This window comes from Gavia stellata, chromosome 29 (genome assembly GCF_030936135.1).
Source record: "Gavia stellata isolate bGavSte3 chromosome 29, bGavSte3.hap2, whole genome shotgun sequence".
Lineage (NCBI taxonomy): Eukaryota > Metazoa > Chordata > Aves > Gaviiformes > Gaviidae > Gavia > Gavia stellata.
This window is the reverse complement of record NC_082622.1, coordinates 2,328,842-2,355,263: the sequence shown is the minus strand read 5'-3', so window position 1 is coordinate 2,355,263 and position 26,422 is coordinate 2,328,842. Positions and strand designations below refer to the sequence as shown.

The 26,422-nt window shown below is 50.0% G+C and overlaps 1 protein-coding gene across 1 annotated transcript in view; it reads right to left on the bottom strand.

Moving 5' to 3' along the window:
• CSMD2 (CUB and Sushi multiple domains 2) overlaps positions 1-26,422 on the bottom strand; it is a 304,852-nt gene that overhangs the window by 15,594 nt on the left and 262,836 nt on the right. Inside the window, exons 48-58 of the mRNA XM_059830635.1 lie at positions 25,550-25,696; positions 24,411-24,599; positions 18,780-18,965; positions 18,275-18,469; positions 16,722-16,895; positions 16,184-16,357; positions 13,299-13,472; positions 12,293-12,481; positions 9,510-9,683; positions 6,879-7,061; positions 262-438 (exon numbers count right to left, since the gene is read on the bottom strand). Of these exons, the coding sequence (XP_059686618.1) occupies positions 262-438; positions 6,879-7,061; positions 9,510-9,683; positions 12,293-12,481; positions 13,299-13,472; positions 16,184-16,357; positions 16,722-16,895; positions 18,275-18,469; positions 18,780-18,965; positions 24,411-24,599; positions 25,550-25,696 (1,962 nt within the window). The remainder of the gene's footprint in view (positions 1-261; positions 439-6,878; positions 7,062-9,509; positions 9,684-12,292; positions 12,482-13,298; positions 13,473-16,183; positions 16,358-16,721; positions 16,896-18,274; positions 18,470-18,779; positions 18,966-24,410; positions 24,600-25,549; positions 25,697-26,422) is intronic.

The window sequence follows — 26,422 nt, the reverse complement described above, 5'->3', positions numbered from 1 at the left end:
CTACTCATGAAAGTTATTACAGAGCTCCCTTCATCCGACCAGAAAAAAAACAAACCCAAAGCAAGCGTTTTCCATTAGGTACTTGCAGAGGTTGCAGGCTGAGCGACTGCTGCTGCCACTAGACAGTTTAGCAGAGTTTCTCAGCATGGCAGGCGTGTGTGCGTGCATCTACAGCGAGTGTCCAACACACCCTGACAACCCATCCCCAGAGCCTGGCAGCATCCTTCATCTCATCTTCCAGGAATCCAGCCCAGCGCTCACCTGTACACTCTGGACTGGTCCCAGTCCATGTCCCGTTCACCGTGCAGTGCCTGCTCAGCACTCCTGTCGAATAATAGCCTTCCCGGCACTGATATATAATGGAACTGGAGAAAACCAAGCCGTCGTTAAATATAACCCTTGCGTTGCTGGGGGTTCCTGGGTTTCCACAGGATATAACTAGAAAGCAAAATGGCAGAAGTTAAAAAACAAAACAAAAAAACCCCAACATACAAACAACCCCCCCAAACCAAACCCCAAGGATTTCATCCTGCAACTGACTGTTCTCAATGTAAGTAAGATTAGCTGCAAAGCCCCTGGATCAGCTCAGAGAGAATGGGCTATTCCGTGTAAAATCAGCTGCATCAGCCCAACAGGACCCCAAACACCACTCCCCAGCTCGGAGCAAGGGCTCCGCCTTGCCAGGCGCCACGTCCAAGGCTGCGTGCAGCATCCCTGGCGCGGGACTGAAAACACTCCGTCCCTGCAGCCAGTCGGTCCCCGAAGCACCAGCCCCGCTCCTCTCCCGGGGGGATCCTGCAGTTCACCGCCGCAGCCAAGCCCGGGAGCATCCCCCTCCTGCCTGCTCCTCCGGGCTGAAGGAAGAACTTGTGCCTGCTTGTTGCGGAGGCCTTATCCCAGCTCTCAATCTCACATCTGGTCCCACAGCTTAATAAAGCAGGTGGTGCCAAGCCTGGAGTCCCTCCATCTTCCAGGAGCCCGGACCTGAGCGTGCCGCTTTGCCTCCGGCCCCGTCGGGAAGCCAACAACTTTGCAGACTTCAAAGGAACGAAAGCAGGAAGGGAGCCCGCTGCTCTCCCACTGTGGCACTGCTCGCTGCCCAGCTATATCCAATTATGCTTTCAGAGAAAGGAGAATATTGTGGGGACACAATTATAGGTTTGTCAATGCCCAAGTTTTATGTCTAAAGTACCTCAGCACCACAGCAATAAAAGGGCATCAGAGTGAATGGTGGTGCACGAAGCCCCGTCATGACAAAATAAGCACCTGCAATAATTGCATCCAGCCCTCATTTACTCTGAAATTACAGGACATAAAAGAAAATCACACGGATCAAGGAAAGGCTTAAACCGCAAATCCTAGCTCTTTGACAAAGAAACTCCCGGCTCCCACCCCTCCCCAGCAACGTGCCACAATCTCTGGAAGAGCATCAGTCCGTGCGCGCTCAAGGTGACCCGTCCCTGCCCGGGACTCCTCCCCAGCACACACACAACATCGCCAGCCGTTCTGCGCGGGGAAAACAACTTCGGGCCCCAGCAGGAAAGCTATGAGCACAGGCCACCGACGCAAGGAGAGAAGTCTTCCTCTGCCTCGTTGCTTAGTTTGCTGACAGCCTGTTAACACAGGAGCTTGTTGGAGGCATATCTGTTTGACAGGAGGACACTAATAACCATTCCGGACTGTGTGCACAGAAACTCTGCATGGCACTAAAATCATCCGAGGTGCGCTCTCGTTACAGATTTCTCATGCAGCCAACGTCTCTGTGATACACGGTGTCGTTTCCCAGAGATGCTGGGATAAAAATCAGATTCTATCAACTCAAAAAAAGCTCTAAATTACTATTTCACTGCCTGCCCATACATCAGCTGTTCTCTCCTGCCCAACCTCCTCCACCTATGCATGTGGCCAAACACACACAGATGACCCCAAAATATTACTTTTGTGACTACAAGGAGACTCTCGGAAATGTTTTAATCACAGTGTGCATCAGCTGCAACCTGTATAGGTTAGATATAAAAGAAGCCATAAACATAAGGATGAAAGGTTTGAACTTTTAAAATCCTAATTTAAATATAAATAGGATCTAATCATGCAAGGGAGCAGTAAGTGGGTAAATGCTTCCCTTTGGCTTCAGTGGGAGATGTAAAATAAATTAGGCCGCAAAAGAAAACTGGTTTTACCTCTGGTTTTTGAATAGGGTATAAATCCTGAAGACCCTGGAAGTCCCATAGTAATCCCCAAGTCTCCCTAAGAATCTCAAACCCAACCACCTTTAAACTGAAGTCAAAATTAAAGAAAATAACCTGAAAAATCAGATAGGGATTTCTTAGAGTTGCTGCTTCTTTACCAGGGAAATGTTTCAGGAGATGATGCTCAGTTGAAATGACCGATATGACAAGGAAGGTTTGGCTCTCCGCTGCAGCAAGGAGCGCGAGGGGTGCCGAGAGCCAGCTCCTCCCGCTCCTCTCGCCCCGAGTCCCCGTTTCTGCCACCTTGCAGAAGGCACGACGGACAAGTGCCGGAGTCCAGACCCCTCATACCCCGATCAGCACACGACTCCCCGCCTGTGCTGAAGACCCAAGAGCCCCGACCCCGAGACTGCTCTGGCCGTACTGCACCAGCACAGACCTCTGCCAGGTTGCGGAGCACCGCAGGGCACTCCTACAATGCCGAACCCCACTGCTGCTTCTGAAACATGTCAAACGTCCCTGGGGCTTACAGATTGTTATACAACTCCCCACCCTTGGCGTTTCTGGGTTTGTCTCTTTATCAAAGTAAATTTTGTTCCTACAGTTATTTTTATCAAGCCCTTTTTGAGCAAACCCCATGGAAAAGATTGCTAAACACAATTACCTCCATCCCCAGCAAGTACTTGCACACCCCTAAAGCCTCCCTGCAGCACAAGATTTGCCAAGCAGTGGGATGGGGTCAGCTCAGCGTGGCAGGCTCTGAGCTCCGCTGAAAGACTAACCAGAGATGGCACAGTGGGAACCAAACACTTGAAAATGTGTTGCTGAGCCCTCCTGAGAACTCAGCCACTTGCCCTAACCTGGGAGCTGTAAGGTCCTTTCAACACCTTATTGCTTCCTCAGGTCTGCCGCCAAGTCGAGGGCACGCTGCCTCACTCCCCTTTTTCCTTGCTAACTCTTTACCTGCAGTTATCAAACACGAAGGGCTGCTGACGGGAGGGGTTTCGGAGCCAGGGACTGCCCGCTGCGGGCACGACAACAGGCTGCACGTGCCAGTGCTGCGGCACTGCCCCTCAATTCCTCCTCCTAGAGAGGAACCAATTCTGATCTTTGAGGACGCGTGCTGCGCGCGTGTGCTGGGACGGCCCGCGAGCAGAGGCGGCAGGGACTTCGGTGTCTGCCTTGGCTCCCGGTTACAGCCGGAGCTGCTCCCTGCGATCCCGTCGCTGCTGGGAAGCTTCCCTACGCTACAAAGTGGCCTCTGCTATGTAAAACACCCCAAAGCTCAGAGGTGCTCCAAAGCTCGGCAATAATTAATTTGATTCTAATCCACGCATCCTTTTTCTGAAAAGCTTATTAAGATTCCCCCCGTGCCTTCCTTTGCTTTTTCCTACGTGTTTTACAGCGAGAAGCTGCTGGGAGAAGGGTATTTCTTTGGGTCCTGTTCAGGCGCTCAGCTCAGAGCCGGCGTAGCTGCGCATGAAGCGAGCGATGCTCAGCGTACGGTCAGACGAGGCCACCGAGCTCCCCCCGACGCGTACCACCATCAGCCAAAGCGGCACCGCCGAGAGCAGGGCAAGGGGCGAGTGCTGTTACTTACGACACACATGAAGTGCTCCTGGCCCTGCACAGCAAATACCTCCCTGAACACGGTGAGAGGGGCTTGTTTCAGGGCTCTTCCTTCAGCCAGTGCCCAGAGAAGGCACATTCCTGCAAGGCGCAGCAAGCCCTGCTCTTCAGAAACTGCAGCAAGGAAAAGCTGAGGGCTGATGACTGCTATCGGGGCACGTCTGACTCTGCTCGAGGCGGCGTGGGAATACAGCGTCCTCTGCGTGTTCCCCCTCCTCTGACCTAACCTTTCTAACTGCCGGTCCTTCTTTCGGGCGCTGCTGCCATCTGACCGCCCGGCTGGAACACCCTCCTAATGGTGTCTGACACATCAGGCAAAACCTCCTGCTGGAATAAGACACAGCTGAGAGCCTTGGGAGTCTCAAAGCCTTTGCTTCAGGGCTGGTAATTTCCATGCTGTTTAATTTAACCAGTAACCCATAACCCACCCAACCATGCAGAGAGAGAGAAAGGCAAAAAAGGAGCCTAGACCCAAATCCCAGCCCTGCCACCTCCCATGGCCTCAGCGGTCAAATGGGCATGAGACAAACCTCAGTTTCTTTTCCCAGTGTTACCACTTAAAATAAGCACATTTCTGTCTACTGAAACTGCCAAAGAGCAGCCAGAGTCCCATCTCATTTTGGATGCAGTTTTAATTCACTTAGAGAAACAATAAACATTATAAAAGCAAATATTCTGCTCAACTTCTAAGAGGAGGAGCTGCATGTACAGCTGATGAGCCCCCTCCTGCACCACTCCTCGGTGAACACAGATGGGGCATCAGGAAGGAGGAAAAAAGCATCTAAAATTTCATTTACACTTTAAAACTTGCTGGAAATTAAAGCTAAATGAGGCCTGAAATCTGCAATTTTCAGAAAGCCAGGGAAGCTGCTCTTACCAGGGACAACAAAGCCAGAGCTACATAGAACAGACTGAAGCAGGAGTCTCAGAAGGACTCCCTGCAATTAATTTACTTCCAAACCATTTGTGCATTTTGGAAAAACCACTTGTGACTTCTTCCTGCCTCCCTATTCCTTTGGTTTTCTTAAAAATATTCCAGTGGGTAAAAGGTACGAGGGCTAAGAGCCAACGAGTTTCAAGGTGAGCCCCTGTGAAGCCCAGTGCTCCCGTCTGCCACTCACCCCCTCCGTGGATCAGAGCGGTGCCGGTCCCGGGGCAGGGAGACACCGACAGTGGAGCGTCAGCCCCTTGACTTCAAAATCAAGCAGATGCTTTGTGATTGAGCCTATGATGGCAGCTTGCTCGCTCTGCAATGGAGATAACAGCTCCTCTCTCCTTCCCTTCTATCTACGCCGTAGGATTTGCACGGTGTCCTCTGCACGCCCGTGCAGTGAGGTGTTCCTCTGCAGTGGGCCCTCATCTCCTGCTGAACGGACCGAGACCCTCTGTGCTCATTTAGCAGCTAATCTGCAGAGCAATTTGCATTGAATTCCCTGGGCAGGCGAATGCCGGTGACCTGTGAAGCCCCATCAGGCTTGATTTTGCTCAATTTTGGTGGCTGAGAGCAGCGAACAAGTGGCTGAGTCAGAGAGCTAACACACCGGGGAGGTGCCGAGCGGCTCCGCTGCCGCGCTGGAGCTTTTCCACGTCAGCAGAGATGCCCGTTCCTTCCACGCACCTGCCTGGGCACTCAGCTCTCATCTTCGCTTGCCCTGAATTCAATCCCAAAATTAATCTCTCCCCTCCCTCTCCTATAAATACCTGTTCCAGAAAGCTGAATATCAACACTCTAAGTGCAGTCAGAAGAACACCTTGTAGAGCTTGCAACTCGCCGTGAATACAAATGACAGAGACACAGCACACTGCTCATCACTGTAAATTACTTTCCTATATTGGCCAGTCAGCACTTAATGTTAAATGACTACATTATAGGCATAATGTTATTATTATTCATAAAGTATGAAAAAAATCTGCCAGGGATCCGTATTTTGGTGCCTTTGGAACCTGATGGGTTATTTATCCTGAGATTGATGAACAGAGCCTTTCCACCGAAAGAAAAAAAAACAAACCAGAGAATGAAAAAAACTCGAGACCTGAGTGTATTAATAACATGATTCAGTGTCTTTTCAATCAAGAGCTCCATCAATTTGGAATAAATTTCCAATTCATTTACAAACTCTCTCTGAGCTCGTGGCTTTCAAATCAGCTGGAGAGAAGCACTTGCCCAGGTCTCCTCGCATTTGGTATCCTGCCTTGTTTTGGCTTTTGTTCTTTCCCCAATTGATTTTTAAACACTTTTGTAAAACAGTTGCAGCGAGCAGCACAGCTCTCAGAATCCGGCTGGGGGTTTATTAGATTGGATTATAGGGTCTTACTCGATTCCTTCAAATGGAAAAATAAGGGGTTTGGGGTTTTCAAATACGAAAATATGTTACTGGATTATAATTGGTATTTTGCATTTCTGCTTAATGTAAATGACTCTTGCATGTGCCAGTTCCAGCTTTAACGGAGGTTTGAAGCTATTGACATTTCTCATTCCGCCGAATTTCCTCAACAAAGCAACAATGAATTAGTCAGTGGTACTGGACCCACAGATCTTACACAAACCAGGGCATTTCTGATCAGCTACTTGGACGTGTAACACACACCAAGAGATGTTCACCCCAGTGATTCTTGCAGCGAGCCTGTGAGCGATAGGCTCGGGCAATGACTGGAAGTGAGGACCAGTTCCCAAAGGGTCTTCCTACCCTATACCTCAGTCTAGATGTTGGCATGAACCTGAATGACCTTGAAAGCATTTACCCCATCCCGGTGCACCCTGCGTGCCAGAGCAGAGCTGGGCATGCAAAAAGGTGATACTCATCCTCTAGCACTGAAAACACCTGCTGTGAGATACCTCCACATGTTTGGAAAGGGGAGAATTGAGGGTCCTTGACATACACGCAGTATTTGGAGGAAATGCTGAACAAGAATGTTATTTCTCGCAGCACCAGACTGTGCCTGGCAACTAAGACGGAGGGGACGGGCTGGCTGGGCAGCCGTGTCTGCTGGGGTAATTCTGGGGGTACCCACAGCAGCCTTGGCGTGATGTGGCAGAGGATGCGGGGCTGGAAAAAGTACCTTCGCATTCTGGCTGTGTGCCGCTCCAGGAGCCGTTGGCTTGGCAGGTCCTCTCGGATGAACCCCGGAGCATGTAACCAGGTTCGCAGCTGAACCGGACCACGCTGCCTACATCGAAGTCATCTCCCAGCCCAATGCCATGAGAGGGGATCCCCGGGTCACCACACACGCCCTGGCTGCCTCCTGTTAAGAAGAGAGCACAGGATCAGGAGAGTAAGCAAGTCATGGGGTTTGGCCCTTCTTCCCTCTCAACTGCACGCATTCAGAGGGCCAGCACACAGATAAGGATCGCGCGACTGACTCGATTTAACTCTGACTGGCTCCCAGCAGAGTGGGGAAATTCCTGATGAAATGTCCCCTGACTCCAGCAGCCCGCTGGTTTTAAGCTGGTTGCAAAATATGCCCATAACTGGTGAATCTCAAGATGGAGCCCTCACCAGCTGCAGCTGCTTTCCGTGCAGCTGCTCCAGCAGACAGCAGCTCGGTTGCCAGCATCAGTCATGTGAATGGTTTCCCTCCAAGCAGAAATTGCGACGTGCTCCAAGCCACCTCAGCACACCCTACTGTATTTGCAGAACAAGAAGCTGTTGGGTTTGGAGCACAGAGGCGGGAGGGATCCAGCTGAGAAACATCCGCTCGTACAAGTCGTGAACACTTTGAGCTGTCGGCTTTAAGTTCGGGGGACAGGAGGAAGGGAGCAGCTGTAGCAGATGCCTCGCAGGGGTTCTCTGGAGCAGGCTGGAGAAATGCCCACCTCCTTACTGCCTGACACCGGCTCACACCGCGTCTGCCTGTTCTTGGCTTTCCCCGCTAATGATCTGTGTAAACACATCCACCCCCAAGCCAGGAAAGACTATTTCACTCCTGCAGCTAGCAATGAAGTTCCCGGTTCCTGGGCCTTCTGTGCCTTGCTGCAGGTACAGCCTTTGCAGTGTTACGTGTAATATAAAACATAATGAGCATATTCATCATCTGGGGAATGTACTTGCTTGTAAAGAGAAGGGGGAGAATGCTCCAGGTTCAGCATTTTCTTTCACATAATGACTTATATCAAAGTCTTTTGTTTCATCTTGCAAAATCTGCTGTCACACCATAGGTATCTTCTGCACGCAGTGGAGAACCTTTGGCAGGAGATGATCTGAGCTGTATTCTGCCCCTGGGAAAGGAGCCTTGCAGAACCTCCGCTGGGCAAGGGCCAGAGAAGACACGGACCTCTGCTGCTTCCCGCGCCAGCTTCCAGCGAGGGCATCTACCGGGGAGGCACTGGGGGAATGAGGCTCTGGGCTAGATTTTTGTGCTCTTTCTACTGTTAAAGCAGAGGAACGTGATTAAAGGCTTCACTTTTCAACGCTGTTGTAACTATACCACCTGAGTTTGGTGTAAAAGAGGAGCCTTTCCCTAAGCCCTTGGGTGAAAATCATGGTTCTGAGGTACTGGGCATTCACCTGGCCCCGTATCAGAGAGGGTCTGTCAAATGCCATCAGCCTTGGTCTAAAGCTGCCTCCATGAAGTCATTCAGAAAAACCACACACAACAGATGTCAGCAGGAACTGGTCAGAGTAGTGCTGAATGTCCCCAAAAATCCACCCACAAAGACAACAGGAGAGACAGTGAAAACCACCTGAGGAAAAGGCATGAATTAGAGTAGGAAACCTTTCCGAGCAGCTACAGATATGGCTTCTGAGTATGAGGATGACTCTGCCTGATTTCTTTTTCCCTTCCAAAGCAGAGGTTAAACTTGATCAAGTGGAGCTGCTAGGTCTAAGTGGCATAATTAAAAATTAACACTTGTCCCAAATGCTTTGCTCCGTCTAAGTTCTTACTTCGTCTGCCTCTGTGCTCTCCAAGGAGCAAGTGACAGGATGGCGTGGGGAGGGCTTTGCACAGCACCCTGCCGGTTATTCAGCACCCTTCCTTCCACTGGAGGCCATCAGCTGAGATCCCAGCACCTCGATTTCAGGAAGGCTTGGCAAGAACATCTCATTGCATCCCCAATGACTTTGACCCAAGCCCGTCTCATCAGGGACTTCTTTGCTTATCGGGACGTTTTCAGTGCAAGACATTTCTCACTCTGGCACGGGAGTGGGGTTGGACTCCTGTCACCAAACTGCTCTCAGCGGAGATGCTGACGATGTGGAAACTCATTGTACCAGCTTCCACTTGCCTTGTGCAGACTTGGGACTGCTGCGGTGCTGTAACAGCAGATGTCAGGCCCTGGAAAGGGGCCACATGGGCTTCTTTTATTGGAATGCATGAGAAAGAGGGTCAGACACTGCAGGTAGCATGCAAGGACCTGATTTTGCATAAGACACGTTCATCCTGTACAGACTCTGCATGGAGAAAACTGTAAAGCAGCAGGCTACAGTACACCTCCTACCACAAACATCTGCTGCAGTGATTTATTTCTCGTCTTTCAAGCCGAGGGGTTTACTCTCTGCCAGTGCTTGTCATCCACGTCGCAGGAGACTGGATAGCTGAGACGCAGTGATTTTCAGAGTATTCCAAACCCCCCTCTGTAGCACATGTATTTCTCCAGCTCAGCAAAGCGCAGCAGGCTGCCCCCTCGCAGGATAAAAAGGGGAAGCGGAGGATGGGACTGCCCCATCCCCTCCTTCCCGAAGCCCACCTCACCTGAGCAGTGCGGCAGGGAGCCGCTCCAGCGCCCGTCGAGCTGGCACATGCGAGTGGAGTTGCCGATCAGAGTCCGCTTCCCAAGGCAGCTGTACCGGACCACGGAGCCGACGGTGTACTGGTCACCCGAGATCTGAGCGTGGGGTGGGGAGCCGGGGTGGCCACAAGAGACCACTGTAAGAGACAGACACAACAGCTTCAGCCAGGAGTGAAGTGCCTGTGATGCTTGTTTGAAGGCAGATCCAGAGCAAAGCACTCCGTGTTCGAGGTCGCGGCACGGGACCTCTGCAGCTTAAACCCACTCGTCTGCCTCAGAGCCCACCGAACGCCCGGTGGTTTATGCCTTGGTGCAGGCGTGGCACAGCAGACCTTGGATTGGTCTCCTTCTGGGGGACATGAGCTCATCCTGTAAAAACTTCCAACGGTTTGTGCATAAATGCCTAGTCCTGACACTGACAGGCATTTTGCAGGCTCCTTGGAAAACTGATCCCTTCTTAAACATGAATATTTCCAAGCACACCCTCACCCCCACCCACCCCGGCAGCACCAGGTCCTGCGACACAGAGCTGCAGTCGATGCCGTGTCACACCTGAGCAAGTTATCCTGGCAGATTCAGAGCGCTGCTCGCTCGACCATTGCTAGTAAAAAACCACCGCTAACAATAATTAATAGGTTTACTTTAGCTTAGCAATCAGAGTGGAGACAGTGAGGCTGTTGACAAATACACTGACAGATCTAGGGGCTATTAGGCAGGTTTGGATGAGGATGCTCAGCCTAAAGACCATGCATCACTTGGTTTCTGAAGGAAAGCATCCGTAACTGATATCTTCTCTCCCTCTGCTAGAGTCTAAAAATACCAATACTGGCATTAGGTGGAAAACATGATGTATGTTTCAATAAAACGGAGAGCACGCGTATGTTTGGGCATGTGGGCGTTGAAATATACTGGTGCAGAGCTGTGACTAAAACCAAGGACACTTTGCAAGGAAACGGGTTTGATAGCTAATACTTAAACTCACACTGTAACTAACAATTTAATAACAGATACTCCAGCAGACTCAGCTAAGCTTAAAACCTGTGGTGGTATTGAGGTTTTTAAAGGATTTAAGTACACAGCGTGAAGACTGTTTCTTCTGATGTGTTAGGTTCCGCTCCTGTGTACTTTACTTACTGGACTCGCTCTCCCACCCCTCAAAGGAGATCAGCGCTGTTTTACTCCCTCCTCAGAAACCGGCACGAGACAACATTTGCGACCCAAGCTTGTCTGGTGTCAACCTTTTTAATTTATGTTTTAGGGAAGTACCTAGTAATTTTAGGTGCCCAGCTATAAACACTTTAAAGGGGTATGGGTTTCAGCGCTGAGCACATCTCAAGTTCAGCACGCAGATAGCAAAGACATGCAAAAATCTCTTTCGCTCTTTTTTTTTTTTGAAAACTATTAAGCCCATGAATCCACATAATCAGTCATAAAACTGACCTGAGTTTCCAAAGTTTTGAGAATGCCCACAAATCCTCCAAGTCAAAGGATGCTCAACATTTTAAGGAAGGAGCCCACTTTTACTTAGCTGGAAAGCTGTGGACTGAGGGAGCGTGAGGTGTCAGGCTCCCAGGTTTTAAAAGGAAACTGCTCCCCTGGAGTCCCTGCGGCTGCGGTAACACACGGTTATCACTTGCCAATTCCCCACAGCCTGTGCAGGGTGTGCAAATGCGAGAAGGCGGCATGCTGCTAACAACAGGAAAGGAAGATGTGACAAAAACTACTTTGTATGATTAGGTGTTGAAGGATAATACAAGAAAAAAAGAAATGATCACGGCTTTGGAACAGTTCAGCTGATTTGAACTTAAGGAGCTCCATTTCTGACTGCTTTAGCGATTCGTTAGGCCAGGTAACAGGAGACGGCCGCTGCTTTAGACTCCAAAAGGACAGACGAGCTGTGCTGGGGGTTGGTCTGCCCGGGGTCTGCTCCTGCCTCTGGCTCACTGGGCAGCCCTGCGTCAACCCCAAATCCACTTTGGACCTTGGTTTCCCCCAGCGTAAGACAGGGAGAGCACCACTGACACCTTTCATTCAACACGAGATCTCCTGGTCTGGGTGTTACTGCTACAGCACCAGACCACCCTGAGTATTTTGTGTCTTTCTACACATAGGTTTTCTACGCTACTGGAAATACCCTTAAGCCAAATCACTGCCTAGAGCCTCCCAATTCTCTCTGCAAACCACAGTGGCAGAAAGGGCCAGGATACTGTAAGGAAGGGGGAAAAAATGTAGAGCGAGCATCAGGGAGCAAATCCTCTTTAGCACCTGGCGTTGCAGCAGAATAAAGGCTGCATTTATTTCACCGTCGCACTGTCACTTCCCTCCCCCAAAGCCGCGGGGATGAGTGGGTGTATGGAAACTCAGCCGTGCCTGAGCGGTGCTAAAAACACTTTGTCCTCAGTCAGGCTAATTGCACGCTGCTTCCTATGAAGATCTGTGTCGCACAAGTTCTGCTGCCCTTCTCCACCTGCGATACTTTTGCTGGAGCTGCATGGAACCAGTAAAACTGAGCAGGGGCTGCCTTCCCCTGCGGAGGGAACCACCTCTGTCTAATAGGATTTCTCTCCTCAGACCACATATTTTCCTTCTGTGGGCAGGATCCAGAGGCCAGTGAAGCTGATAGAACAATTCCCATGGATTACAAAGGGCTTTGGATCCAGACTTTTTACATGTCCCGGCAGCTAAGCAACAAAAACTACATGGGATGAAAGCTTGTGGTGGATGGGTATTATTCTGAAGAACTTACAAAGACACTGTGGGAGGGCACGGTCCCAAGTGCCGTCCCCCTGACAGGTAAGGACATGTGTACCCAGTAAGTAATATCCATGGCTGCACTGATATGAGACAGTTGTTCCAAAGCTGAATCTGTGAGGACCACTTGGCTGCACTTGACGGATGCTGTTTTCCAGGTGCCCGGGGTCAGTACAGTTTACAACTGCAAACAAACAACAAAAAAAATACAAAACAAAGGGTGTAACAACAAACAAAGGATTCTCCAAAAATGGGCAGGAAAAGAGGAGAAAATTGCAAATCACATACTCCACAATTTAGGGGTTCTTTTTAGTCTTTTTTTTAAGATTCTTCGGGGCAGAAATAGAAAAAAATCCTTATTAAAAAGAAAAATCAAAGAGTAGAAGCAATCCTGCAGGCTCCCGCCCTGCCACGCGAGGCTCAGCAGCAACACCTTGCTCTCTGGCCCCAAACCGGGACTTAGATTAACCAGTTGAGAACAACCAATTTCTCGACCGACACAGCGATGGTATCGACAGAGATACTGGATTAAGGGAGTATAGAGGAAGGGAAGGCAGGGAGGGGAGGGAATTTGATAAGTGAACTTGAGTGCTAATACCAATGGAAGCAGGGCAGCCTAGAAGGAGAAAGGGCTCTGCACAAAGACTGGTGTTTGCTTTAGGTAAACTGGTCTAGGGTTACCAGGATGACCTCTGCTAAGGGTCTGGCCTGGTATTTTCTCGTGTCCTCCCCACTTGCAACACATACTTCAATGTCCTGGAGGATGTAGGGCTGGGCAGGGTCCACTAACAGCTTTGAGTGAAGCCCAAGGGAAAATCAGGTTTGTTGCATGAGATTTACACAAGCCCTCGGAGCTCAAACATCGCTTGTCCATTCCCAAGCAACCGCAAGATTTGGTTTACATGAATTTACAACAGCATCAAGCTGGATTTTAGGAAACCAACAAGGGAGGCACAGACAAGTCCCATTTGCGTAGACCGGGCTGGAGGCAGACGACTTACTGCGGCAGGCGGGCAGGGTGCTGCTCCACTGTCCGTTGGCCAAGCACTGGGACCGCGATGCTCCTTCCAGGCGGTACCCAGTGTTGCACACGAACTTGGCCACATCGTTCAGATTGAACTGAGTCCCTTGGGTCAAGCCATTGGCAGGGTTGCCGGGGTGGCCGCAAGTGATAGCTACAATTAGAAATTGGAGATATTACTTTTCTGCCTGGAAGAAAGTGGATCATGCATTGGAAAAAGTTCCCAAGGAAGGAGACCATAAAAAAACCAAACCCATATCAACCCTGCAAGCCACACCAACTTCAAAGATTTGTGGCCAGCTCTGTTGAAATACTGAATCAAGTTGAGAGCATGGTACCTTTGTTCATTTTACTGGCAGAAGAAATTCTCTGAACTCCTCTCTAAGCAGCTGAGTGCCAGCATCCTACTGACTTATACCGTAAATCCCTACAGCTCCTCTTCAAAAATCCCAGCTACTGCTATTAATCTATTGCCTTACATTACCCTGGGCATCACACACGTCGTCACAAAACCTGATGTTTTCCTCCCACTCCCTGGTGTAAGTCAGATGTATGCTCACTGCAGTATAAAGTTATACCTGGAGGGATAGTTAAAAGAGAGGAAAAATATGAGAAAAATCAGATTTCTAGCATATGGCCTAGAAAGCTTAAATCTTCCTGCTTTGAGTTTGAAAAACTTTGGGGGAAACCTTTATTTCTAAATCCCTGAAATTAGGATCTTCGTGTAGTTCTTGTTGCTGTGGCTGATGTTAGCTTGGGCCAGCAATGAGGTAAAGGGCTAAAGGGTCCCGGTCTGAGCTGCTCCGACAACGCCCAGGGAAGGTGCAGAGGCAAAGGCTGGAGCAGCAGTAAGCACAGACAATGCTGAAATTCAAAGTGCTTTTGCCTGGACACACTGCTGGCACCTCGGCAGAGGTGGGTGACGCAGGGAGGATACAGCCCATGCCGCGAGGGAAGCCCAGAGACCTTCGCTTCGAGCACAGCAGCGAGTTCCACTGCGCAAAAGAAATGTCAGGATACGCCAAACAGATTTTCGGCTGCAACATCTTCCGACAGCCGGGGACAAAGCAATATTGATTATTGTCACGCTGAAACAGGGTAACGGTCCATCAGTAAAGTCCAGCAGTTTAGCTGCACAGCTGCCAAAGACAGAAGCTAGAGGGGAAGATGAAATTCCCGCAAAAGATCCATAGCACATTTGACTGCCAAGGCTCAACTGCACCACAGGGATGGGAATTTATTCCTTATGCAAGCTGGTAACAGGGACAGGTCTAAAAAATATGAAGCAAGATAGCCTTTCAGTGCTGCAGGAAGCAGATGTCAGATTCTCTGAGGTACTTCTGAATAGGATTATACACGTTTTGAAATAGGCGATGGATTCTGTCCCAGAAAAAAAGGCTCCCTGCAGTTGGCATGGATCAAAAAGACCCGTTCACACAGAAGCAGCAACTGTAGCAGGTTTAAAGAGAAAATACCAGGACAATAGGAAATTATAACGTGCTAACACACAGTGTGCCCTGAGCTTCTTCAGAAGCAATAAAGCCTCAAGGCACCTGATTTCAGAACCCAACAGTGCTCTGCTTTAACGACATTAAATTTATGTCGTCCATAAGGGCTAACGGAGTGTAATAACTTCAAGGCCAACTTCTGCACAGGAGACACCTTTACAGATCTCTGCCCAAAAGCTTGGTGGGCTTTCAGGTGCCAGGGTCAGACGCCGGCCCAACGCAGAGCCACACGAAGGCGCTGCACAGGAGCCAGCCCTGCACTGGTTCAGCAGCCACAAGACAGATACAGACGAGCAACGTTCATCTGCTTTGTTCTAACGGGTTTGGTCCCTCCCAAAGAAAGAAACAGGATGAGGCACAAAAATGGATGTTTAGAAAATCCTGCCTTACCATAAATCTGCCTGACAGCAGGAGGACCTCTATCAACGAGATTTCCTGGGCCAAGGTTAGCATGTATATACTTGGCAGGTAAAAGTGAATTAAAACTTTTTCAACAGAGCAACCTCAGGCCCGAGAGTAATTCAAAGCTACCTACAGACAGGCTTTCCAATAATTCTTTTCGTAAAAAGCTCATGCACAATCCTAGACATCCTCCCAATTTTGGAGTCTCTGCTAACCTTGACAACTTAAGTCTGCTTCGTATTTTTAAGCTGGAATCTGCATATTTGTTGATTTATAGGTCATCCCTTACTTCCTATCTTGCTGTTACTACTGTGCCTCAGCACATAAAGCTCTAAATCAGACAAGAGAGATTGGAAGCGAAGAGCTGGAGAATCATGATACGAAATACATGGATTGCACTGTCCATTGATAAGAAGATGCTTAAACTTATTAACACCTTAGAGCTCTAGAGACTTACTTAATTAGCTTATTTGCTGGAAAGATAAATGAGCAGGTTGTACAAGGTGACTTGTGAATGCGGATCAGAGGAGGAGAGAGACTACCTTCCTCTGGCACAGAGCACAGGTCTCAGAGACGGTGACAACTGTGGTGTGCTCGGCGGGGCCACATCTGCCTTTAACCTCCTCACACCCCGATAAAGGGCGGTCTCCCCAGAAACCACACCTTCAACTAGGCTCATCTATTAGGAATTCAAGCTTATGAAAAACACCAGACAAAAGTGGAATTTACAAAGCAGAGGGAAGAAGCAAAGCAGCCAAAATTGCAGCGTTGCCGCTCCTGCCATGCCTCACTTCTCTCCTACGTGAACCCCGGGGACGCTTGTGCGGCACGCGTGCTGCGTGCGTGCAAAGCAACCGTACGTAGCGTAGGTGTGTAAACTCTGAATGACGGTCTTTACACGTGCTCTTGTCCTCTGACTGTCACCAGGGCTAAAGAAATCTGACAACATACTTACGCACACAGACAGGCGTCTTCCCAGACCAGCGGTGATCCTGCTGGCAGATCCGCACTGACATCCCGATTAGGCGGAAGCCGGGGTTGCACTGATAAACCACGCTGCCGCGGTAGTTGTAGTTCTCCCCGTTGATCTGCCCGTTGACGATGGGACTGGGAACACCGCAGTGCCCCGCTGCAGGAGGGAGACAAGGGGAATCACCGAGAGCTCGCGCCGGCCCCCCCGAAGGCATCACACACCACCCTGACTCTCTGGGTGGATCTGAATTCGAGTCTCCGCAGTCTTAAATAAAACCAGAGGAGCAGTAAAAACAGATCATTTTTAAAGCTCTCCTCTCCAATCTCAAAACACCTCGCATCTATTGAGCGGTAAGGAATCAAAGTCTGCTTCCTTTTTGTATCTACTTAAAACCCTACAGCTTCAGTAGCACCGAGTCCTCACTTGGGTTCTTTCCTGAATCAGTATCCAAAATTCCTATTCCCTCCTGAAACGCAATCAGGACTCTTTCCCCACCGCATCGCGGATACTCCACACCTACCCAGACATCTCACTTCTGCTCCGCTCCAGAGTCCGTTGGCCATGCACTCCCGCACGCGGGACCCTACCAGGGTGTAGCCAGTGTTGCAGGAGAAGATGGCTGTGGCCCCGTAGCTGGTCAGCGTGCCGATCTTGTTCCCGTTAGGTGGAGTCGGCAGGTCTCCGCATGAGATAACTAGAAGAGATCCCAAAGTACAGTAAGCAAGAACCGGCAGGGAGATGAGTTTTTTAAAGACATGCACTCAGTGACGCTTACCACCACAAGTTATTATTGAAGTCAGAAATGAGTAGGAAAGATTATTGAATAGTTACATGGATAATAACAACGATTCCGAGTCGTGTTACATGAGGTGACAAATATAAGTGCTATTAATATTTATGCTTCAGGACGCGAGGGAAGTACTAAAGATAAGACCGGCTAGGAAGAAACCACAGAAGCTTTTCACACAGGAAGTTTTTAAGCACCGGAATGTTTCTATTATTAACCCATTGCTAGATACAGCCGGGAAGTCTGACTTCCCGAAAAGCCACAAAATGGCACAAGATTTCCAATTAGAAAGTGATGCCCAGCTGATTCTCACACAGTGACTTCCAGGACAGAGCTGACGTGGGATCAGACCCGCAGAGGACACCCAGCCGAAAGCCAGGGTGCAGCTGGAGCCTGGCCAGGAGCCCTTGCAAACGCAGCTCCCAGCCACAAACTTCAGCTCTTTATTTTATCCACCTTAAAGATCTGCAAACCCTCCGGAGCTTTCACACTCAGCAAGAAATCAAGAGACTCACGCTGGGTGCTTCTGACCTTACTGCATTGCCAAGATCCTGTCATTTGAATTTAGGTGGCAATAACGCTGAAGAAATAAAACGAGGTCAGGCTGACGCTCCCGGATCTGGCTGAAGAACTAGCAGGGGTAAAACTACATCTGTCACCGAAGTCGACAGTTGCCTCTCTAGAAACAAAGGGAGGCAGGAGGGGAGGGAAAGCTGCCATTCTGAAGGAGAAATTTTTCTGTCTCTGTGTGCGCTTAGAGAGAAAAAACCTCCACCTTTGACAAGAGAAAAGATCCAAAGCACAACAGTCATGTCAGAATGACCGAGCGAGCTGCTTGTCTGCCAAGAGTGTTTTTGATTTACAGGTGACACTGTTACCCTCATAAACTTGGTGTTTGCATAAAATTGGAAGAGGTTCAGTTTTAAATCAGAATTTTTAATTTTCTTTCTTAAAAGCAAACTTCAGAGCATCTAGCACCAGTGACAGCTAAGCTGCTGGGACCCAAGAGCGACAGATGAGCTAATGTGCTTGAGTTCTTGCAGAACTGTTTAGATTAAACCAAAAATCAGATCAGCAGATGACCTCTCCCCGCATCCACTTCTACCACAGCAGTTCTGCAGCCACGCTCTCCGATGCTGCCAAGAGCAGCCAGGGGTGTGCTGTGTTTGCACACCAACAGCAGAGCTTGCACACCCACCGAGCGGAAAACAGAAACCCCATTCCCTGCAAGACATCCCGTGAAGCTGGCCTGCCCCGGCGCAGCTCCGGAGCTTCACCGCTCTTACTTTTACAGGTCGGCATCGGTTCGCCTATGCTCCACTTCCCGTTGGCTTGGCACTTGATGACCCGCTGGCCTGTGTAGTAGTACCCAGGGTCACAGATGAGCATTAGCTGGGCATTGTAGTGGTACTGGATCTCGTAGGTCAGCCGCCACCGACCATGCTCAACTGCAATGCTGTTGATATTGGGACAGGCGACAGCTAAAAACCAGATGTGGCGAGTCAGGGAAAAGAAATGAGACAGAAAGATGTTAATAGGTGTTTAACTCCAGGGCACTTCAGCAAGCATGCCGGCTTTTTAACAAGAGGGCCAATATCAGCATCTCGGTTTTACAGGTGGGAAACCAAGACACCATGAGAGGGGACATCAGATCCAAGTTAGGCAGGATTAGAAACCCGGTGTCCTAAATACTGCACCTGTGAGGCAACGCTGTCCATGCTAGAGCTGGAAGACATTGCTGAAGGGACTTCCGAAATTCCCCGTGGGACCGCACGGGCTGCAAACACTCACCCGCGCACTGCGGGGGCTGGTTGCGGTTACTCCACTGCCCTCCCTGCAGGCACTCTGCGCTGGGCTCCTCCCCGGGCTGCAGCTGGAAGCCCTCGTTGCAATGGTACACGGCTTTCGTTCCCACTGTGTACTCCTTGCCAAAGACGACACCGTTATTTGGGGCTCTGGGAACTCCACAGGAGAGAGCTGGGAAGGAGGAGGGGAAAAAACACAGCCGAGAAATCAGTAAGCTTCCAATTTTATCATGGATTTCTGGTAAGGGAGCTGAAAGCCCAGATCCCAAGCTCTCCTGTTCTCAAAAGCTCCAGCCCGCTGTTGAACCCCAGACGCTGCAACGAATGCCCACTTTCAGAGAGGATCGGATTTTCAACTCCTGTCTATCAGCGTGGTAATAGCAAAGCCAACGCTGAATACCAATTTCTACTGGAAGAGACTCTGGCTCGTACTTTCTGTAATATCTGTAACACAAAACGCATCAACACACTATTCAGAAGTTTTCACACAGAGAAAAAGGATTAGATAGCAGTAACGTTTTGTATTTACATTCCACAGCAGCAACAACCTGAAACCCCTTTCCAACAGCACTTCTGGATTACATAAGGCAGCAAATTGTATAATTATGTTGTGGCAGAAGGAAGGCTAAATTTAGCATTACAGCTGAGAAGGTAAGGGGGGGAATTCAGGGAAAAAATTGATAAACAGGCACAATGCCAAATGGCTGCTCAAGATGGCAGCACTTGGGAGAAGATGCTCTGCACCACTCCTGCCGAGATCCTCAGTTCTGCGGCCAGGAGAGCGGCCAAACAGGGCAGGAAGAGGACAGGCAGGTCACAGAAATACGAGCAACAGCCAGATACAGACAGACCGGAATCATGTTCATTTATGCTGCAAGAGTTTCGCAAGACGTGACAAGCCCTGTTACCCTCTTCTCCACCGCTGGGAAAACCAGCACTGGGAGTCTGTCACTCAAATCTGTTTTTTTTTCTCTATCAGCATTCGGAAGAGCTGGGAAACCAACCCCAGACCTCCCTCCAAAAACACCACGCAGGTTCCCATCCCTCTCCGAGTCTTGGCTCTGAGGGAAGCCCATCTCGCTCGGGCTGGAGATGCACTGCCCACCGTCTGGAGGGGCACAGGATGACAAGGGGGGAAGAATAGCCTGGGACCCGTAAAGCCGTCGTTGCGAGACCAGGAGCCAGCGGGGCTGCCGACAGCCTCTGCGGGGCTCCGAGATCAGCAGAGCCTGCTAGCAAGCACTGATTTGGAGGCCAACACCTAACCCAAACAATTGTCCGCATTTTAAAAATGCTCTAAAGGAAATCCATTCCTTCCTGGAGTAGCCCGAGCTGCTCCCACTCAGCTAATGCATGAACTGGTGGCTGAGCCTATGTCTCCTGAGCCACATGCTGATACTTCAACACACATTCACCTTCCTGTTATTCCCTCTGCACACAAATGAGGGCTCAAAAATCAGCAACCTTAGAAAAGTCACCTTCTGGTGACATGGACCCCACTGAGCACTGAAAAGGAGAGACCAAACTTATTGTGTACAGCACCAGCACAACCACTGGAACTTTCTACCACTCAAGGTCCAAGATGCTTTTATCCCGCTACTGCTACATGAGTCGGCCAGAGCCCCAGCCTGGAGCACAATTACACAGCACCTTGCAGGTGCTGGTGTTGCTAATAGGTGTGAGTAATTCAGCAGGCTCGTATTAGCACGATCAGACATATCCCTGGTTGAAATGATAATCACACGTATGTCACTTCATCGAGCTAAGGAGCTTGGTGAATCTCTCTACAAGGCTGGGTGTCTAGACAAGCAGCCACGCTGAATACCAATTTCATTCCGAGGCAGAAGAAGAGGGGCCCTGGAAAGTCCTACCCTTTCACTTCCACCTGGCAGTTTCCTTATGACTACTTTCTGATGTTGCATCCAGCCAAAGAGGCCGGTGAGAAAGCCGACCCTCTCCCTTGCCACCGCCCCCAGCAAAGCCTTCTCCCTTCTTTGTTCAACCCTCTTCTGCAGCCTGATGCTTCGCCAAAACTCACCACCTCTATTTGCCACCAGGAAACTGAGGCACAGAGTTTCTGACTGGGAGGGACACCAGGAGCGCAGAGACCAGGGCCGGCCGCGCTCCAGGTCAGCGAGGCTGAGCTGCCGCTTGCCTTCGTTTCTCCGCACAAGGGAAGGACGACTTACCGCTGCCTAGTCCTGCCTCCCAGCAAGCTCCCTCCTTCTGCCTCTCAAGGGGTCTGTTCGACCATTTAGAGTCTTTCCATTGCATAAGCCTTGCCCCAATGTTAGCAACAATACAGCACTTCTGGGCCAGATGCAGGTAACTAGAAAGTTCATTGAGCCACCAAAACGAATAAAAAAATGTAACCCTCTTCACCTGCAGATGGTCAGGCTACAACATGAAGAACCAGACAAGGAGAGCCGATTTGGGCCATGACCTCTGCTGCACCGAGCGGGCTCTGGTGCCCTGCACCCGATGGCAGGATCCTTCCTCCCCTGCAAATCCAGCATCCTTGAGCAGAACGCGGTATTAGCAAGTTCTTATTTACAGAGCCCTGCACAAAGCAGAGAAGCTTGATTTTTGGGGTGGCAATAAACTTGCCACCTGCTCCAAAGAGCATTTCTGAGGCTCAAATCGTGGGCACTGCAATTCACCAGAATCAGAGGTGATGAAAGAGAGTAGGTGTTCCAGGGGAAAGCAAACCAGCATTTGGCTTGGAGAGACCCATGGAGAGCGTGGTGCGGGGAAAAAGGAGAAGGAGCACTTATGGGAGTTCAGAGGTACAAAAGCTCCGTCTGCAGGAAGATGATGTGCTAGGAAAAGGGACAGAGACTATGAAAGCAAATCTGCAGCTGGGATTCCAAAAACAAAGCAGCTTAAAAATAGGCAGCAGAGACAGAAAAGGCATATTAGATCATCTTGTGTTCTCCCCCATTGTGCCAACGCAAGATTGTTCACTGCAGAATATTCTCTGCTGCTTCCATAAATGTCAGCTAGGACAGAGCACGTAGTAAAGATTATTCAGAGGGGATCGGGAAGGGGAAGAGGATTATGTGCTGGCAGAAAGGAGCTATGGGAAATGTCATTTGTTAACTAGACCATGTGTTTACGGGCACCCCAGTTCCCCTCCTCCTGACACAGCTGATTGTGTGAGCAATTTATGCAGTGTTATGGATCGAGTTCCCAAACCTCTGCCATGCGGTCCTGGCCACCAGAAAGAATGAGACGTTTGAGCACAGCCCAAAACAAAAGGTTGCCAGTTGGCTTTGAGAGCAATGTGGAGGGGAAAAAAAAAAAAGTATGTTGGATTTTATGTAGCTGAAGCAGGCAAGAAGAGCGGAGCCAGCCCTGGCTATCAGCCGCTCGAGGCCAGGGGAGGGAGCTGCTCCGCCATGAATTCTCCTACAGCTCCGGCTCGCTGCCACTCACTCACCTCCTGCATCCATCTCAAGGCACTTGATAGCCATGGGCCAGTATTAAGATTCCTGATGTAAATAAGGAGAAACAGAGAGAGGAGGTGACTTTCCCAAAGGGGCTATTTCAACCTCAGGAACTAACGTGACCAGCAAGCTCTCCTCCTCGCTGGAGAGAGACAGGCTCTACCAGAGGGATATCCAGCACCAAGATCCTGACCAAGCTGCTCTCTGTGTGATCGGTGGGGAGACATACACCCCTCCAAAGGGGAAATCGGAGCAGGAGCCTACCTAAAATGCTATGAACGGGCCCCCAAATTCTTTCTCTGTTGGCGACTGCCATGGAGTGGCATCACGGGTTGTTCCCGTGATGGTCCTGACATGTCACGCGTTCAGCTGAATGAGAACAGTGTGGGGTGAGCTGAATGAGAACAGCGTGGGGTGAGTTTAGTGCTTCTCATGCGGCTCCCATGGGAAATCCTCTTCCACACCCCAGACCCGGGGCGCTCAGCAATACCGCGGGAGCCCCCCGCCGTGTTTCCAGGCTGGGTAGTGACAAGCCACGGATGGGCTGGCTCTGACTCCCTCCCTGGTGGCCTGGGAACTGTGTTCGAGGACTCGTTTCTGCTTTGAATCATTGCTGTCAGGTGACACTTCATCCAAGTACATCCTCTCCCAACCTCCCCACACATCCTCTGTCTCCTCCCCGCCTCCGTGTTTAAAATCCATTCCCCACACACCATTATACCTCTTGGAAGGAAATACAGATTTTGGAGCTGAACACGAGGCTCAGGTGACATTCCAGCACACCAGGGCAGTAAAGAATTAGCAGCATTTGTACCTATTCTTGATTACGTGATTTTCCTCAAAAAAGACGCAATACATCAGAGAAATGCCTTACGCTGGGCTAAGGATTCGGGAGGCACAGTTGCCATGACAGCCCCTCGCGCCTGCCGGTCCTGCTGCGGTTCATCTGCTCATTCCAGCTCTCGGTGTTTGCCCCATCCATGTTATCGTGGAGGCTAAATCACTATCTGAGCTTGTGCCCGGTTTCCCAGCTCCCCCTTGTCAACGGGACTGGCTGGCAGGGTCTTGGTTTACTGCTTTCATCTCACCTTTAAATAAATACAGCCTTGAGAGGGCTCCAAATGGATATAAGCACCCACAGCACAGAACCACCCTTTAGAGGCAGGACTGCTTGCACCCCTGTGCAATTTCCAAAGAGACTAAGTGATGCAGGAGCACAGAAAGGATTTTTTCAAGGCTTTTGGTACCTCTCACACTAAATCCTGCTTTTCCTTATGGCTTGGACTGGACAACAACGCAGACACCGCAATGAGATTTTGCCTATGCTGTCTCTGTTCTCTGGCTAGTTTCCAGGGAAGTCAATGCAATATTAATCCCCAGTGCTCAGTCCCCTTGGAACATGGATGAATGTTCAAAGGCACTGAAAGGCTTCATCAGAATAAAGATGGGCATTTTATCAACACAAAGGAACAGGGATGATTGGTGGGTTGAGAAAAAGGTGCAATCAGAAAGTGAACACAGTGAGGGAGACAAAACAGCGCAAAAGCAAAGCCCCCTGGGGCACACTGCCCTGTCCTCCCCTCCGCTCCCCTTCCACGCCTGGAAGGAGCCCTGTGCTAAGTAGGATATGTCATAAAGATTATGGTTAATTAGGAGGAAATGTGGAAAGAACAACTACATGTCTAAATCTTACATGAAGCCAAAAGAAACTGGGCACCATCTGAATCCCAAGAAATTTCTCATCCCCCGTTGACACGTGCAGACCTAAGAGGGCACTTCCAGAAATACCAAAGGAAATTCCAGTCACTAAAAGCCACCGGGACCCGTGCTCCTGCCAGCCCTTCTAGATTCTTCCAAGCAATAGCTTCTCCCATCCTTAACCAAGGCTTGGCTGTGCCTTTACTGAGAGTTCAAACACTTCTATGGCGGTAGCCTTTAGACAGATGCTTTTTATCTCCTCCATCCTGAACAGTTACTCCCTTCCCTCCTTGCTCATCTGTTCTCAGGGACTTGGATATAAGAGGAGCACCCCTTGCTGCCCACCTGCAGCTCCAAGCCTGTTCTCAATAGGGAACTGGGAGAATTACAATAGGTTTTTATTTTTACCACGTTTTCCTCAGTCCTTCCTAGGACTCCCGGATCCTCGTAACGATACGTTTGCCTGCTCTCACCTTGGCACAGAGGGATCGCTTCGTTCCAGTGGAAGTAGCCCTGAGGGTGCTGGGCGCAGGTGGTGGTGCTGTGGCCAACGAGACGGTAGCCTGTATCACAGCCAAAGCGGACCGTGCTGCCAGGGTGCAGACCCGTCTGGCTGAGAATCAGCCCGTGGGCTGGCGGTTGCGGGAGGCTACAGTAAGGAGCTGGAGAGAAGGGCAGAAGCAAATAAATCAATCACTGGATGAGCAGTACCAAGACAAACTCCCTTCCTGTTCTCAGAAATTACACTGTGCTTACCATAACCTAAGGCTGTACAAGAAACAGAGAACTTGTGATGGAGAAATACAAAGTTAAAGGGGGAAAAAGTGCAGGGCTACTATCCGAGTTTCACTCGGCTCTAAAAATAAAGACTAATTTCTGATAATTAAATACTACTTCATTCATTTACTGAGTAAAGTCATTATTTATTTATGACATCCCGGCAAGTTCTCAATGCAGTTTTATAACTTCCATTAATAAAGATTTGCTAAGTTCCAAAACACAGTAATTAATTTTAAGGAGTTCTCAGCAAACATTCAGTATCCAGCAGCGGTTTTGTGCTGAATGAGCAACCAAGACCGCCCAGCCCTGCTCCTGCGAGAGCAGCGGCAGAACGCCTGGGCAGGAGCACAATGCATTTTGAACAGGTCACTGCAAACGCTGTTTCACTATCAGGCACATGCAAGTTGTGCCTCACACACCAAGCAGCCCCTAACACAAGTTCTTATGTTTTGCGATGTTCATCTTCAAACATCTCAAAATGGCCTCGTTCCAAGGACAGAGTGATTTTAGTAACACAGAAAGCTTCACTGTGAATTGCATGGGATGGGTTTCGTTCAGCCAGAGCCACGGCATCTATGGTTCACCTTCTGGTTCTGATTCTTAAGAGTGGCTGAGAAACCAGCCAAAGCTTCAAGGTTTCTGCTGGAAATAAACCTGCCCTCCCCAGCCTCACCAGCTCAGAATAAGGCCAGCTTTGTGCACCTTCCCGGGCCTTGGCAGCTTCTGCCGACACAGCCGGCCTATGCCCCTCTGCAGCAATTTTGTGGCGATCCTCAGCTGAAGAGATGGCCACGTTCTTGGCAGAGGCATCCAGCCTCTGCTGTGTGCTTACCAGAGTAGCGGATTTTGAAGCCTTTTCTGTTGTAGGCATGATCAGAGGACCAACGGAGATAGACTTTGTTCCCACTGCTGGTGACGGTCAGAGGGGCAGAGTAGTTCCCACTCAGCGACAGGAGCAGTGGACTCTGGCCAGAGGGACCTGTAAGGATGGAGGGAATGAGGAGAAGTCAGGGCTGACGCACAAAGTCACTCGTGGGCCTTATGTGCCAGGGTGTGTTTCTGCAGAAGGAACAGGCATATTGTGGAACTAGCACGGGAGCTTTCACCATGAGTCCAGGGATGGCAGCTCATGCTCGGGGGTTTTTTGTGAACACCAGTCCCAGTGCGGCCACCTGGCTCCCGGGAAACCAACGGCAAATAAAGCCCAGCTGATCACAGTAAGACCAGGATTTTGCTCCAGGCAGGATGCCTTCGGCTCAAGTCCCGATGGGCCACCACAGGAGCATCAGCAGAGCACTTGTCCTCCGCGTTTGGTTACAAAGCTGCCTCATTGTGAATATTGACAGACCCCCCCCTCGGTTCACGAGAGCCCATGGGCCCCAAAAATCTGGCCTGCACGGGCTTCAGGGATGAGAAGTCCCACCTTCTCAACTCATCCCTTCCCAGCAACCTCTGCTACCATTTCTCCCAGGAGCTTGCTAACTCCTGCCCCTTGGAAAAATACTTTAGATCCATCCAAAAATCAAATCATTGATATCTTCTTATCCAGCGAATCAATGAGTCTTAGGAGGACCTTCCTTTAAGTCCAGCAGAAGGTTATAGGCGTAGTGGTGGAAAGCTCTCCCCAGGCTGCTCTGGGAGCAGAGATTAACAACTAACAAAACTCTGCCATTTCTTTCCTTCCCCCTCAGTTGCTAAGCAAGTG